The 16579-nt window shown below is 34.5% G+C and overlaps 1 protein-coding gene across 6 annotated transcripts in view; it reads right to left on the bottom strand.

Annotated features, from left to right (window-relative positions):
• LOC111052221 (disheveled-associated activator of morphogenesis 1) overlaps nucleotides 1-16579 on the bottom strand; it is a 238014-nt gene that overhangs the window by 111319 nt on the left and 110116 nt on the right. The window contains exon 1 of one of the 6 annotated variants that reach the window (XM_039437502.1): nucleotides 8412-9632. The exons of the other annotated variants lie outside the window; for them this stretch is intronic. Coding sequence (XP_039293436.1) covers nucleotides 8412-8429 — 18 coding nt within the window. The 5' untranslated portion in view covers nucleotides 8430-9632. Of the gene's footprint in view, nucleotides 1-8411; nucleotides 9633-16579 lie in introns of those variants that run through there. 6 annotated transcript variants of the gene reach the window in all.

The following is a 16579-nucleotide window of genomic DNA, read 5'->3' as shown; positions in this document are numbered from 1 at the left end:
TATTCTTCGGAAAGAATATTCGAAGTATCCTTCCCACTAACTCTCTACCAATGGTGGAGGTGGAGGTGGTGGAGGAGAAGGACGAGTAGTAAAATTATTGAATGAAAGAAAGTGAAACTGTTTCACCTGACAGTCGTCAATCTATCAAAAAAGTTGCAAATTGAAGTGAGCAACAAGCAAGGTGCTTACAGAACCTGCAAAGTGATTATTCGTGATGCTCTGATCTCTGATGAATGGCACACTGTGAAAGAAGAAAGAAGAGTGCAAAAAGAAAGAAAGAAAGAGTAAGAGTAATCTCTTGAGCTCAGAGTAATCAGTTTTAAAAGAATCAGGAACTACTGGCTGAGAGCTCTTTCAGTTTCTTCGTTCAGACGTGAAAGAGTACTGGAGCCAGTTCACTTCAAATTGTCAGTTTTTCTCTTGAATAAAATTAATGCTTCTCATTCAAGTAATGCTGTCGGTTTGAGTTGGAAAGAAATTGACTTTCGTGTCGGGATTGTTTGCTTTGTTGTTGGTTGGTTCTCTTTTATAAACCTGTTGCATAATTATTGCGGCCCATTCAAGACTATGGGTTGGTTGCTTCTGGTGAGGGATGGGTATTGAAATATTGTGATAAGATAAATAAATAAATAAATGTTTATTTCCCAAAAAACTAAAACTACAACATCAATTACACAAAATATTAGATAAATTACAATATTACATACAATAGTTAATTACAAAAAATTCTTATAATGTGTCCTCTACTTGTTTAGTTTTTTCTGTGTGGAAATTGACCTACTCCACTATGGCGTACCATGATCTAGAGTAGTAAACATAATAACTATGTTTAAAGCACTTTTGGGCAAATGCCTGATGTTTTTACCTGGATTCTATATGAAGGAATAAATACCTAACCTAATACGTTCAAATTTGGTAGGTATGTTCAGTTGGCCCTTAGAGGCGCACTAAGAAATCTTTTGGCGATATTTTAACTCTAAGGGTGGTTTTTAAGGGTTTAAAGTTCTTTTAGCATGTATATTCTTCTTATTCCAATATCTCAAAATTATAATATTGAAATGTCCATACCATATGTTAATATAGAACTATATAATCTAGAGAGAGTTCGAAACAGTTGTTCTGGTAACAAAATTAAAAATTTTGTCAGGTTGGCATTAAGTTGAGTTGACTTTGTTAGGTTGGCACCAAGTTGAAGATTGAAATGCATTTATCCAGGACCTCCTGGATAAACCAATTAATCCAATTAGCCAAAATTAGCGTTATCTCAGCATTTCTGCGTTTCCTCACCTTTTTCAATAATTGATGGAAATATATTTAAAAAAAATTCAGTTCACAGGTTTAGCTGAGGTGGAAGAATTTTGTTCGCCAAAGATACGCCGATATAGTAACAGGTGTTTTTCGAGATCAAATTGACATAATACGTTCAAATTCGGTACAGAGGTTCCGCTGAGGTCTACATGCAGGCGAGCGAAGCGAGCCCGCTGATCTCATTTTTGGACAATCCAGTCGGGGGTCCAGGGGGCGGGGCCCCCTGGCTAGACGGATATGGCGAGCGAAGCGAGCCTGACGGCTAGTAGCTAATAATTTTCTTATATTTTTTAATTGAACACGACAAATTTCGACATTTATGTCATTCTAATGATGTGAAAAAAGACACTTGTGATATGAATAATGTAAAAACTAGAGGTGCTTAATTTGAAAAAAATTCAAAAGTACTTGTAATTTTCTATGATTCAGTTAGTTTTACTGAACGTAATATAAAATAGTTTGCCAATAAAAGCATCAAACTCTACATAACTCCTAGACCGTCCATTTCAAATTAGGTTTTATAATTCAAAGCAGTTTTGTGGGAATGTCCGTTTTTCTTCACTTGAATTGTGTGTATGGTCTATGAATGAATGAATAAGATGAGGATTATACGTTTTAAAGTATACCTTGAGTTATAGAATAGAGCAATCTATTGTATAAGTTTTCTGTGCTTGATTTCAATGATTTTAATGCGTGTCTTAGTTTATAAACTTTGTAAAATGTTCAATATTGCTGAAGATGAATTTTTTTCTCACTACAGTACAACAAAAACTCATTGAAGATTTTAGTTCCTTGATTCATCCCGAACTGCGATGTATCAACACACTATTTTGATGCTTCAAACAACGAAATGCAGTAAATTACTGTAAGTGAACAAAATTGTCTAATTACATAAATAAAAGACTGCATGTCGTTGTTTAAAACATCAAGATAGTGTGTAGAAATCTTTTTATTTGATAATTACCATAGATGCTTACAAATAACTCATCAAATGTTTGAGAGAAATATTAAGTAATTGAGTAAGGGATTCATATTAGTAATATGAAGGAAAAGAGACACTCTCATTTAATGGCTTCATCCCAGTTAAGAACAGGTTAATCTTGTCTTTTACCTAATTTATATCGGCGGTGTGATATATCTTTGTTTTCCGGTTGGCAATATAAGTACTATTTCCTTTCTCTTGACTTTTTAGGAATATCAAGCACAAAACCTTTATCAGTGATAACAACTTCCTGAGTTGAATCGTCATCAATTTCTCAGTCAAGATGCTTGTTGCACCTTAAGTAGAAATTTTGATAAGCGTCGAAACAAATGAATTGTTTGTAGAATTTAGTTACTGATAGAAGTTTTGTGACAATATTAATGACCGAGCGAAGTGAGGTCTAAGATTCAAGTCGACGGTTTGGCATTTCTCTTAATGTGTGAATGTTTAAATGTTTACATGTTGCGCATTTACGGCGAAGCGCGGTAATAGATTTCCATGAAATTTGACAGGTATGTTCCTTTTTTAATTGCGCGTCGACGTATATACGAGGTTTTTGGAAATTTTGCATTTCAAGGATAATATAAAACGAAGAAGGAGCCTCCTTTATACGCCAATATTGAAGTAAAATTCAGACTATAGAATTATTCATCATAAATCAGCTGTTTAGTGGACTATAATACTACCCGTTCAAAAACATCGAACATCTTGAAAATGTATCTTTTTATCAACGTTAGTAGACAGTTGACTATAATACTACCCGTTCAAAAACATCGAACATCTTGAAAATGTATCTTTCAATCACCGTTGTAGACAATTGCAGCCAGCCCTGATAACAGCGCTCACACTCACATTCCGGGACGACACGTCACGGTACGATAGGACAGAAAGCTCTATGTTTTTCTAGGATTTTTTCTAGACATTTTAAATTGATAAATTATTTCTTATTTTTTGAGAAAACATAACAACAGGTCAATGTAACTTACTGAGCGCGAGGTCTACTGTTCACAGAACTACTAGTATTCATATTGTGATATTCATGAATTTAATTAATTAGTAGAAATGAATCTAAGTAGTTTTAATTTGATTACCTTGAGTGGAAATTTTGTCAAATCAAAAGAACTTGAAAGACTTTTATAGAATTTAGTGTGTGATAGAAGTTTTGTGACAATATTATGATTATATTGGGATATTTATCAACTTTTGATCATTAAATTCTGTGATGTTAGTATATTTTGAAAAGATTACGTAAACATTTGTTACTTCGAGTCAATGAGACTTGAGAAAAGAGAATTTACGAACATTCATGAACTCTAAAAAGTTTGATAATATTTATAGTTTCTCAATAACCGTTGGCTTCTAATTTGTATGTAATCAGCGTTTTGAATAGGAATATCCTTTAGTAGTCAAAATTACTTTCTACCAAGCTTTTAGGTTCTTTCAAGATCTGCTAACTAAATCAAATAGAATATGAATTACTATATTATTTATGATATCCAAAACTTTCAATTAACCCATACCTCTTCGTAAAAGCATGCATGATTCTTAAAAGTATCTTCAAAAGAATAATTATGTTCAATAATTATTCATTACAATATGTTATTTGATGACAGATATTGAGACAAAATGGGAATAATCAAAACTAACAATGTGATAACCTTGATTATTTTTATTTTTCATTTTTTAAACTAAACGAACCGATAATATTCTTCAATATTAGTTCAGTTTGTTAAATATCAATTATTATTTATGTGCAAAGCTACTGATGAGAGATATCCATCTTGAGAGATAGATATTGTGAAGAAAATATTCTTCAATATTGTACAATATTTTCTTCACAATATATTTCTCTTATGATGGATTCATCAGTAGTTTTGCACATAAATAATAAATATCGGGGCACCGAGCTTTGCTCGTTATTTATTTATTGATAAACAGAACTCAATTCTTTAAAATGATTGGGGAAGGACTTAGAGGCACAGCCCAAAACTATTTCCCCGAATTTTTATTTATACACTATAAATATTCCAAAAAGTAGGTTATGTTCCATACACTTGAATTCAGGTGAAATTTTCAGTCCAAATATTTGAAAACATAAAAGTTCTAATTCAGATTGTTTACATACCAAATTGAATAAGAAAATAACACTCACTAATCACCTAGAACTGTGAAATAATGATTAATTTTGAATATTATGATAAACCATCTCATGTCAACAAATCAGATTACTGTATTTTGATCGAGTCAATTAAAATTTCTAGATTTCTCGCGATATAGGCCTACGGTAAGCTAATTGATTACACAGCTGATCTCCCACACAGGCACACGCATCTTCTGTTATCGACAGACGACGAAATCATCATTTGTTTTTCCAAGGATGAATTATCCTTTTCATGTCCTTCAACGAGTTTTCCCAGGGATGAGACCTAGTGCAATTGAATGTTTATATCATAAACCTACCATATTCCAAATTTCATGAACATCGTTAGAGCCATTTTCGAAATCCGTTGAACATAAATAACCATATAACCAGATAACTAGATATAAAAATAGAAAAATATAACAGATATGCAGAAATTGCTCGCTTAATATAATAGGATTGATGCTGAATAAACTCTACAAATTCATCGATTAGGGAGCTATCTGATTCTAATGAGAAAAATCCCAAAGAATGAACAGACTGTTTGAGTTCTTTTGGTAGTTCCAAACAGGAGACGTCACACAATCAGTCGACCAATCACGTGCCACTCCACTTTGAGTGGCTAGTAGACCACGCCCATTACGCCTTCTCATTGGCTAATACCATTGAGGAGCTCCATTTTGTCAGGAAATACGATTTGGATCAATGAATGTTATCGTGGCGTTCTAAATGCATGAAGAGATAACACCCCCTTACTAAAGCAAGTATTAAGGTGCGTACAGATATACGCGCCGCGAACATGAGCAATTCACTTTTAATCAGCTGATGCCAAGCTTTTTATATCTGTATCTTACCGTTTCTGTTGAAATATAGATACAGTCAGCTGATTAAAAGTGAATTGCTCATGTTCGCGGCGCGTATATCTGTACGCACCTTAAGAAGTACCTAAGAATCACTCACGAATAATAATCGTTGCAAGAAACAAGATAGTTTTCTAATAGAGAAGAAATGAATTGAAATTGTTGTCTATCATACTTGTGATACTTTATTCATGCGATATTATTTATTTATTTGAAATAAATCATACTTGTAATACTTTATTCATGCGATATTATAAATGATTGGATTCGTTTTTTTTGTGTAGTGTATGACAGATAACACCGGCTTGACTGTGAGTCTGGAAGTTACTTGCCATCTAAATCCAGCAAACGATAAGGCAATTTACACTACTCAATTTAAAAAAAAAACTATCCGATAAGTCTGGACACAGAAAGTAAAAATTGATATAAAAATCGACAAGTCTCTACAGAGAGTTTATTCAATCCATGGAACCATGGCACCGTTTTTTCTAAACTTTGCAAAATTTCCTCTCTTACAATTATTCTCCAAACCCTTCTAGTCCTTGGTGTGTGGTTGAGAGGTAGAGAGAACATTACTGTCCAAACTTCGCCATGTCATCAAATAAAAAAAGTCATTCTATTCTACTCTTAATGCTCTTTATGCACACTATTCCTTAACCTAATGAGAGTACAAAAACCTTTGAACCCCCGTTAAGATGAAAAGATAAGAGGGAAGCCGCAATCACTTGATTGAAGTGTTTTAAGTTGAAAAGCTCGTAGATTACAAACGTTAAGTGGTGAAATGTGTTGCCCTAGGATAAGGTGGGGCTATAGTGGGATTCATTTAAAACTGTCATTAATCCTCATATCCACAACATCAATGGCTTTTATTCAACCAATACTGACAGTATTACTAAAGTAGACTATTTTATCTTGATTTATCAAAAAGTGTGTGTAACTGGAGTCTAGACAAGGATAATGCATCAGGTTAAGTACAGTTTGCATGCTTAGCGATTACTTAAATGTCGAGTCTTTGATTTCTGCTAAGATCTGTGATACTTAGATATCTCTAACCACTCTAGTCTATTTCGATTCTCCAGGTAAATTTAGATCTACTCTATATATATTCTAGAATTCCTCATATATTTTTTTGTTATACTTACTCAATTGCAGCTGTTTTCCATGCATTAAATCAAGCCGGTAAACAGCTGTTTGCAGAACAAGAAAACATGTGATTTTCAATACAGAATACTATACTGTAAAGAGATCATATGTTCTCTTTACAGTCGAGTATGTTAGGACTCTACTGAGCCCTAATAACATCTGAGTAATTAATATACTAACTCAAATAATTAAAAAACTCATTTAAGGAGTTTCAAGCTATAATAACTCATCTGAAATCTTATAATTTAGGCCCCCTATTATTTTATTTGAGCTCAAAGGGTCTGTCTGTTATGAACTAGGCGCTACGAGCTAGGTCATGTTGAATGCACTAGCTCTACTGAGTCCTAATAACATATGAGTAATTAATATACTAACTCAAATAATTAAAAAACTCATTTAAGGAGTTTCAAGTTATAAGAACTCATCTGAAATCTTATAATTCAGGCCTTTATTATTTTATTTGATCTCAAAGGGTCTGTCTGTTATGAACTAGGCGCTATGGGCTAGGTCATGTTTATAGAATGCAGTAGCTCGAGCAGCAGCAGGTAATGGTTTCTGTTTCTCAGCAATAGGCCTATTATTCTTTCTCAGATAAGTATGACAAAAATATTGTACGTAATTTGTACAATCATACTTATGCGGTAAATTATCGTTACCGGACTTGTTACGTAAAGTACTATTCAATAACTATTCATTCCAAACTGGATACTACCACATACTGAAAATATCTGATCTATTTTTGGGTTTGAAGCAAATAAAATTTGAAAATCCACTTCGTGAACATAAACGATATTTTTATTCATTCATTTATTTATTGTATAAAATACTATAATCATAATACAATTTATTATGACATTGGAGGAAAAACTAGGCTGAGCCTGTACTATTTCTCTCCAAAAATTTTGATAAAATGTCAATGTTGTACAAAAGATAAGGTTATGTAATCACACACTGCTTTGTCACATGATTTTCGGTCCAAGAATGATGATTTAAAATTTTGAATTTTGAAGGTTGATTTTATACTCTAAATAAATTACAGAATGTATCACAATAAATTAAAAACTTTAGAAATATGGCACTTATTTAAAAAATTTGAATACAAAATCAAAAACCTACTCACTATTTGTTATTCAAATTAAAGATATAATTATATCTACAATGTAAATAAATTTAAAAATCTACGTTTTGAAAATAATTAGGGACTGAGAATTTTGTGAAGTGAAGAACTACAAGACTTAACCTATATCGGACTATGTGTAACCTTATCTAAATTTGGGAGAGGAATAGCACAAGGTTACCTTTTTTTTCTCCCGTATCATTTTGATGATGGTCTTATTGTATGATTGATTGTGATATGATACTACCACAATATTACCTTCAAAACTACTCAGAAGAAGAGAAAGGGTCATTCCATACTTTGTGGAACCATTGAAACAGCTATGTTATGATGGTAGTTATTGTTCATTTGTGTATGAACTAGAACTTAATTGTAATCTGAATGAATTTAAAGAGAAGGAAAACATAAACCTCATCTTCCCAATATTCCACGCACAAATCTGGGCCTCATCTGAGTATCATCATCAGGCAAAGAAGAAACCTATTTGGCAAAACCTCAACAATCATTCTCAAATGAATTGAGAAAAAACTTACAAGATCTGAAGAAATACGGTATTTTCATCAAAAATGTATTGCTCTCTTCCTATTTCTACACATCTGATAGATAAAACTACAGTCAAATATATAGTCAAAATTGGGCTTAAAGCCTGTTGTTCCTCTCCCAATCATTCATAGTTGAGAATTATATTGTATCTATCATTGTATAAATAAATGAATAAATAAAATGTATTGGAAAACCAGAGACATCGAAAAAAAAATCATCAGGAAAACTTCAATCAGTGAATCAATAATCATTTGGAGAAACACGACTTGTAAAAGATATTAAGAAAATGAAAATTTGGAATAAATCATCACCACTCACCAAATTGATCTTGCCCATGGCGTTCTTCGTGAATCGATCCAGTTTGATTTTTCAAGAAAAAACTCTTTCTGATGAAGTCCTCACTAATCTCTCACCAATGTCACATTTCACATAAATCCAACCTGTGGTTTATCAACTTTCAAAGTTTAGTCACATCAGAATTCATGAAAGTTTGAAGCTGCATCAATAAAAGGCGGTCATTTGCATTGAAAGTTCACCAGGGGCAGGGAAAAAACTTGATAAGAATGTCGTAAAAACTGGAAACTGTATCAACTTTTGACAATAATTAAAGATTGAAAGTGGCAATCTGCTATTTTAATTCTATACCAGTATATGAGTATAACATCTCTTTGTGTTAGACTTTTGTCTCTAAGTGATAACTGTTATTGAAAGAATCTGAAAAATTGTTTTTTGTAACAGTTTGATAAAAAGTTAAGATACTGGAATGCTAGAATCCAACAGTTTGAGACCGCAGTAATCACAACAAACTAAATACTATGTTCAATTTGAATTTTTTTATATCTTGAGCACAGTCATATGCCAACTTTTCACAAGTTATTGATGAAATTTGGAATTGATCCACTGTTGTCTTTCAACAAAATGTAATTTTTGGGGAGCTGGAATAGACCCACTGTTGACTCTCAACAAAATTATATCTTTTCAATTTAAACTGTTGACTCTCAACAAAATTATATCGTTTGAATTTAAACTGTTCTCACAACAATCAACGAACTAGTTATTTCACTGATTTTGGAACTACTTCTTATAGAAATTAATTATTCTCAACTATGACCTACAATCTATATTATTGAATAGCAGCCCACGATTGTATCAAAATACAAAGAACTGTCACATCGAAATCAAAGTCGATAACAACTAAAACAAAGTTAAACACATTTTCTGCAAGTCCACGAAGTTTTTTCCACAATACAGTTAATCTTCAACATAAGTACCCGGCTTTAGAGCTTTAGAATGTTATGAATTTGTCAAAAAACCAGCAGTACAACACACGTGGTAAAAATACTTTTATTGAAAACCGCTTATCACCGATTTTGTAAACACGATTCTCGACTGAAAACTTTTCACCAACACGTGACGAGAGGATCGTCGATAACCGCCGATTAACTGATTCTCGATCACTGGTTAAATATTCGTCGATTGAATTATTCGAGATCACCGGTCAACTGATCGCCGATCACCGGTTAAATGATCACCGATCACCGGTTACACACAACCGTTCGCAGTGACTGTCAGCGCACGAATGAAAGGCCGAAAAGCATCAGAGTTGAGTTGCGGTCCGTGAAAGTAACCGCGTTTGTTACCTGGGCACGATAGTGTTGCGACTAGCGGAGTATTGAGGAACTAGCCAAGTTGTCCTCAGGTACTGGAGATAATGATGTTATTAGGAGAAGGAGAGTGGATAATGGATAATGGTACTATTAGGAGAGAGAGAGTGATATGATTGGAGGAGATGCCAGAGAAAGAAAGATGATGAAAGAGAAAGATTGATGTCTGAGGATGAGGAGATGAAGAGGTAATGATATCATCAGGAGGAGAATGAATTAATAATACCATAGAGAAATATGGATTATGGAAATATGGAAATATGGATTGGATCTGACAAGATATTTAATGATTTTAATGTTCGCAGATGACCTTGTTATTTTACAGAACTCTGAAGACAACTTGCAGAAGGCAATGTATGTTCTGAATAACATACAAAGAAGTATAATTTTGTTATCTCAAAAAGCAACCAAAACAATGGCATTCTGCGGCAAATCACCTGTCAGGACCAAAATAATGCTGGATGACGCTTTACTCGAACAAGTGTCCTATTTCAGTACCTGGGTGTTGAGATCACATATGGATTGATAATGATGTGGATCTGAAACTGAATAGATTCCTACTATATGTGGTACAATAAACGCCGGTTGAAAAACAGAACAAGGAGGAGACACAATTAAAATTTTATAAAGTGATGGCGGTACCACCATTATTGTATGGAGCAGAAACTTGGTTAGCAAGAAGAAAACATTAAGCAGAGTTCAAGCTGCAGAGATGCGTTTTCTTCGAAGTGTGAAAGGTTGTACAAAGTTAGACAGATTCCGCAATGATGACATTAGAAATGAGTTGGGAATATCATCATTAGCTGCACAACTTGAAATAAACAGATTGAACTGGAAAAACCATGTGGAACGAATGCCAGATACTAGGATACCAAAGGCTGTCATGAAATATAGACCCTACGGTAGAAGGGATATTGGCAGACCTCTGAAAAGATGGTAGAGTAAATAGTTATATCCTTTGAAACCGGAACAGGTGTGTACGCCTAATCCTTGAAAGAAGAAGAAGAAGAAGAAGATAGAGAAATATAAACTAAGAATTAATAGAAAAATAGACGATTTCTGATAGTACTGTTCTCTTTGATAGTACTATTCAGAAAAAGAAAAAGAAAAGAAGAAGAAGAAGAAGAAGAAGAAGAAGAAGAAGAAGAAGAAGAAGAAGAAGAAGAAGAAAATAAGAAAAAGAAAAAGAAAAAGAAGAAGAAGAAGAAGAAGAAGAAGAAGAAGATGAAGAAGAAGAAGAAGATGGTGATGATTGAGAAGAAGAAGAAGTAATATGATAATGATATTATTAGGAGAAGAAGGAGAGTCGATAATGGTACTATTAGGAGAGAGAGAGAGAGAGAGTGATAGGATTGGTGCCGATGCCAGAGGAAGAAAGATGGATTGGAGGCAGGTTCATTGTGTCTATGAGGATTGGAATAATATACGTTTTTGCTTCCCCAATTGAACTAAGATCTTGTATAAATATTATGATACCCGCATTCTAGTGATTTTCTTAGTTGTCTATCCATTTCAATTACTGGAAATAGTAATATTTTACTTGTGACAGTGATTATCACGAGTAGTGATAATATTAAGAGTGAATTGATTAAGCTTTATTGAGCTATATCAAGTTTTGGATTGACAACCCCATGAAGGGATGATACAGTCCACATCTTTCAAGTCAATCAGTAAATTCATCTGATCCAGTGGTAGTACAGGGTCTGTATAATAAGTAACCTGACTGACCTCAGGAAATTTTTATTGGCGAAATATGTACAATTCTTAACCTTACAGTTGTGTTGTGAGTGATGTTGTGGTATTTTTCCATGATGAAAACACAAATTTGAAATTGTCAACCACTTTTTATTATTATAAATTATTAGACCTATAATATATACAGAACCAGGTTTCGTGGCTTTACCAGCCACATCTTCAGCTGTTTTTTTACAACTATTGTCTACCCAAGAGAAAATGGCGGAGGAGGAAGTGAATAGATGAGTAGGTAGTTGGAGAGGCTTGATATTATTCAGGTAGAGGAGTGAGTAGCTAGAGAGGCTAGCTCTCCCTGGTGTTGAGTTCAAAGTCAAGGCAAGGCTAGGTGTTCTAAAAATGGTGGAAAGATCATTTACAATTTTTGTTGATTTAAAGTTGTTTGAAAAACAATGTTACACTTGTTGATGGTTGGAATAATTTGAACTAACAGAATAAATTTATAGTAATATGAAATTTGGTAATCTGCTGGCTTCTGACCTTATATACAGTACTTATGTTTTTTTCTCAGAATATGAAAAAATGTTTTTCTTTCCATAAACTGACAGAGTGAATTTATAGTAATATGAAATTTGGTAATTTGCTAGCTTTTTGTACAAACAGCTGAAGATGTGGCTGGTAAAGCCACGAAACCTGGTTCTGTATATATTATAATAATAAAAAGTGGTTGACAATTTCAAATTTGTGTTTTCATTGTACAATTTTTCTTGAGGAATTTTCAAAGTAGTCACCATTGGAGTCGATAACACGCTGATACCGGATTTTCCAATCCCTGAACGCTCCCTGGAAGTCGGCAACCTCTATGCTGTCTAGAGCCCTCGTCGTAGCACGTTGAACGTTTTCCAGAGTCCCAAACCGCGTCCCCTTAAATTGTCTCTTAATCTTGGGGAACAAAAAGCAGTCCGGTGGTGCCATATCCGGGCTGTAAGGAGGATGTGGCAACGTTACCCTTGACTGTTTGGGCTAACTGCTCGTTGACGAGCAGGCAGGTGTGCGACGGAGCATTGTCGTGATGGAGGATCCACGAATCGGCAATCCCCGGACGGACTTGATGAACCCGGGCGGTTAGTCGACGATTAATGATACCAGTATATTATTGTCATATAAAATCATTAACGTAACCTAATCTTTAAATAACCTCCCCCTGCCCATTCTCACTATTCCCTACCTAAAGTGGGAGAGAAATTACTTTTAACACGGCTCTTTCTCGAAGACGGAAAGGTCCGATGCTCTATCCTCCACTAATCGCTCCCACTACCTAGCAGCATTCTCCTTCTTTTGTGTCTGTGTGAGAGAGCTTTGCAACGCGACGCACCAACACTCCCCTTCCAGCTATTGCTGGCAATGTTCCAAGTAGTGTACTGGTCAGCAGGTATATTGGTTTGTGTATGTCACAGAGATGTTCTCATCACAAGAACATGAAGCAAAATGACACGGCGCATCCAATTGTGCGCAGGATGTCCGTCTGTGTCTACGCTACAAACTGTGGAGAGAGAAATGAGTTTCTCCTCTTCATGTTGAAAGTAATATATCTCAGACTTTAGTGTGCAACGGTGTATCAGTCAGCGACGAGAACTTGATGCCGTAAAACTATTTTGACAAACAGAATAGCCACAAAGTGGAAGGAATATTTCCTTACTCTTTCTTCTCAGTACCTCAAAAATTGGTTAATTCGGTGACATAAAAGTGCTTGATGAACAGAGAACTTGACGAACCCATGAACTCCCTAATGCAGTATAGTGGTGTCCCACAAACTCGGCCCAGGGTGACTGAATTGTTTGATTTTAAATTGTTAGGACATGTTCAATGAGATATATCAATTTTAATGAGAACGATAATCGGTCTATCATTCATCAATCATCATTTTTTTTCATTCGTTAGCCTGAAACAGGTGCAAATCATATAGTAGCTATTGGTTGATAGACTCGATAATTCAATAAAACTTGAAATCTGATTTTCAAGCTAGTTGAGGATTGAATTTTGGAGATAATAGAGACGTGTACAAAGAGGAGATGAGATAGAAGAAGAAGAAGAAAAAAATGGCCGACTAAGACTGATATCACAGCTCAGCCAATGAGAGAGCAGCTCGAGAAGCATGTGGGAGGAGTCAACGTCACTCTGTCAGCCAATCACACACCAGCATTATTGTTGTTACGTGTTTCCACGTCATTGCAGGAGAAGAATAAGAACAAGATGAAGAAGAAGAAGAAGATGAAGAAGAAGAAGAAGAAGAAGAAGAAGAAGAAGAAGAAGAAGAAGAAGAAGAAGAAGAAGAAGAAGAAGAAGAAGAAGTTGGAGAAGTGGAACTATGTTCATTATGATGACGATCCTAAGGAATAAAAAGAGATGTTTTCAGACGAAGAACACGAAAAGGGAAAGTGTTATGAGAGGGACGGAAAACAAGAAATGTAATTAAAGATTACCTCCTTCTCAATCTCAGATCACGCGTTACTTCAAAGGAAAGTGTGATCGATCGGATATCTAATTAATTAATTAATTTCGCCTGGTTCGACACCTCAATTTTGCTATAATTGCACACAAATGCGTGCAGAACTAACTAAACACAAACAATAATTAATTGCAGAAGAAGAGAAACAATAATTAATTGCAAAAGAAGAGAGAGAGAGAAATGGGTTGTAAGAAACAGGAAACAACGACAAGAATAGGAGGAAATTAACTTCAAAGTGTCAGCTTTCCTTGTTAATTATACCAGCGCTTCCCATTGGAACAATGCTGTCAGTTTATGGTGAAAATCGGGAGGAAATTATTGACTTGAAAGCTTAATGAACACTGGAAAATACTGATGTTTTTGCTATTGGGTTGAGTAATGAAAAATTGTTCTAGAATTTACGTAATTTAGAGTTCTTTGCCAAATTATTTGGCGTGAACTATTTTAACAAATCAAGAAGTTATCATCAGAGACAAATTTGATTTATTTTTTATTTTTGATTTTGATTGAGAGAAAAAATACTAAGGATACTCCTTGTACTATTTCTCTCCCAAATTTAGATAACATTTTAAAAGTCCGAAATAGGGTTAGGATTCCACTTTTCTAAAATTTAGTCCATTTTCACTAAAAACCAACAAAACTAAGAATTCAAGGATAAACCGTTAATGTTACATATTACATCATTCATTTATTTATTTATTGGATGGAAATTACAATATCGGAGTGAAAAAATAGACGCTAGCCCAAAACTTGTTCTGTTTCTGAGTTTTGTCTAATGAAATGTTCAAAGTAGGGTTAAGTTCACATAAGAACAATTTTTACTTCAAAAATAAATAACTGGAATATACTGTACCGTTAAATCGGTATAAGCTATCCTCTATAGGAGGCAGATGCAAGGTTGAGAATCGGCAATGCTGTTACTTAATAACTTTCTCCACTGCCATTATAACGTGGACCTCACTATAGTAATAAATTTATGCCAAACTTATTGAATCAATCAACTCTAATTCATGATCTTCTTCTTCTTCACACTCTTCTTCTACTCCTCCTTCCCCTTCTCCTCCTCCAACTCCTTCTCCTTCTCCTCCTCCTCCTGCTCCTCCTCTTCCTCCTCTTCCTCCTCCTCCATCTCCTTCTTCTTCTTCTCTTCTTCTTCTTCTTCTTCTCTTCTTCTTCTTCTTCTTCTTCTTCTTCTTCTTTTCTTCTTCTTCTTTTCTTCTCCTTCTCCTTATTGTAGCAAACATGAATAAAGAGAACTCTAATCCAATCTAACCTAATCTCCTTTTTCATCCTCTTCTACTCCTTCTCCTCTACTCTTCTTTCTCTTTTATTTTCCTTCTTCTCCTAACAATTTATTCTATCAATCAACTTCCCTCGATTTCTAATCCATGTCAAACATCAGGACCTTCCAATCACAAACCACCACACCAATATCTCATTCATAAACACATTCAAAATACACACCACATTCATCACAAGTGAAAATCAAAGTAAACTGAGATTTCTTTCTAACTATCAGCTTTGGCTGTAGAGTGAGAAGCATTGATATTATTGATAAGAAATGCTGGCAGTTTCAAGTGAATCCTGGTGAAATTTCTCCTCCCTCACGACGGGGTGCCGACTGCCGATATACCAGGATATCAAACCGTCTCGAGTTGTAGTAGCATATCACTACTGAATAAAAATGATGGAATAATTCAATGGTTATGATAGTAGGGAACGTAGATTGTTTTCTACTGTCTGTCTGTTATTTTATTCATTCCTTCTAATATTTTTAACCACTTTAACTTATTCGTTCTCTTTATCTTGTTTCTTGTTTGTCAATGTCCTTGTTTGTAATTCTTCTGCTAATTTTTCTTCTTCTTCGTCTTCTCCACTTTCTTCTTCTTGGTTCAAAGGTAGTTCTGGGGGTGGTTCAAATTCAAAGGTAGGACCTACTATTTTTTGGTTTATCTCATATAACTCGAAAATTATGCATTTTACAGACAGGACTATTACATAAGAAATTAAAGCTTACATAATTTCCTACAATATTGTACACACACATACAGACCAATACCCAAAAATCTGGTGTGGCGCACTCACACAACTTTCCTTGCCGTTATGAAAATTGATCACCTGACGCTAGTGTTCCCGCGCATCTCAAGTCTACTATTCAGTGATTTGAGCCAGCTGGTGACAGGGTAATAACGCTGGAGACACACATGAGGTCTACTATCTCTTCATAGTGAATGATTTAATAGAATCAACAATAATTTGCAATTGAATAATCACATTTTCTCGAATTTAAAGCTTATTTTAAATTTTAGGTGAAAATGTTACTGAACATTAATTGTAGAGATTTTCATGCTCAATCTACTCCACTTGATTTTTTTTGTTTCAATTGTATCTGAAGCCTGATAATTGGGATTCTATCTGCATTGATGGGGCGGAGCTCCTGAAATTTTACAGATAAGGGACTTGTGGCAGTTGATAGAGCTTATCGATGACTATTTTAGGTATGAATTTGATCAAAATCGTTGAAGCCGTTTCCGAGAAAATCACGAAAGACCCTGTTTTTGACAACATTTTTCGCAATTTTAGCCGCCATCTTCAATTGCATTTGATCGAAATTGTTCGTG

The sequence above is a fragment of the Nilaparvata lugens genome, chromosome 11 (assembly GCF_014356525.2).
Source record: "Nilaparvata lugens isolate BPH chromosome 11, ASM1435652v1, whole genome shotgun sequence".
Taxonomy (NCBI): domain Eukaryota; kingdom Metazoa; phylum Arthropoda; class Insecta; order Hemiptera; family Delphacidae; genus Nilaparvata; species Nilaparvata lugens.
Note: the sequence above shows the minus strand (reverse complement) of the source record. Positions and strands in the feature narration are given on the sequence as shown.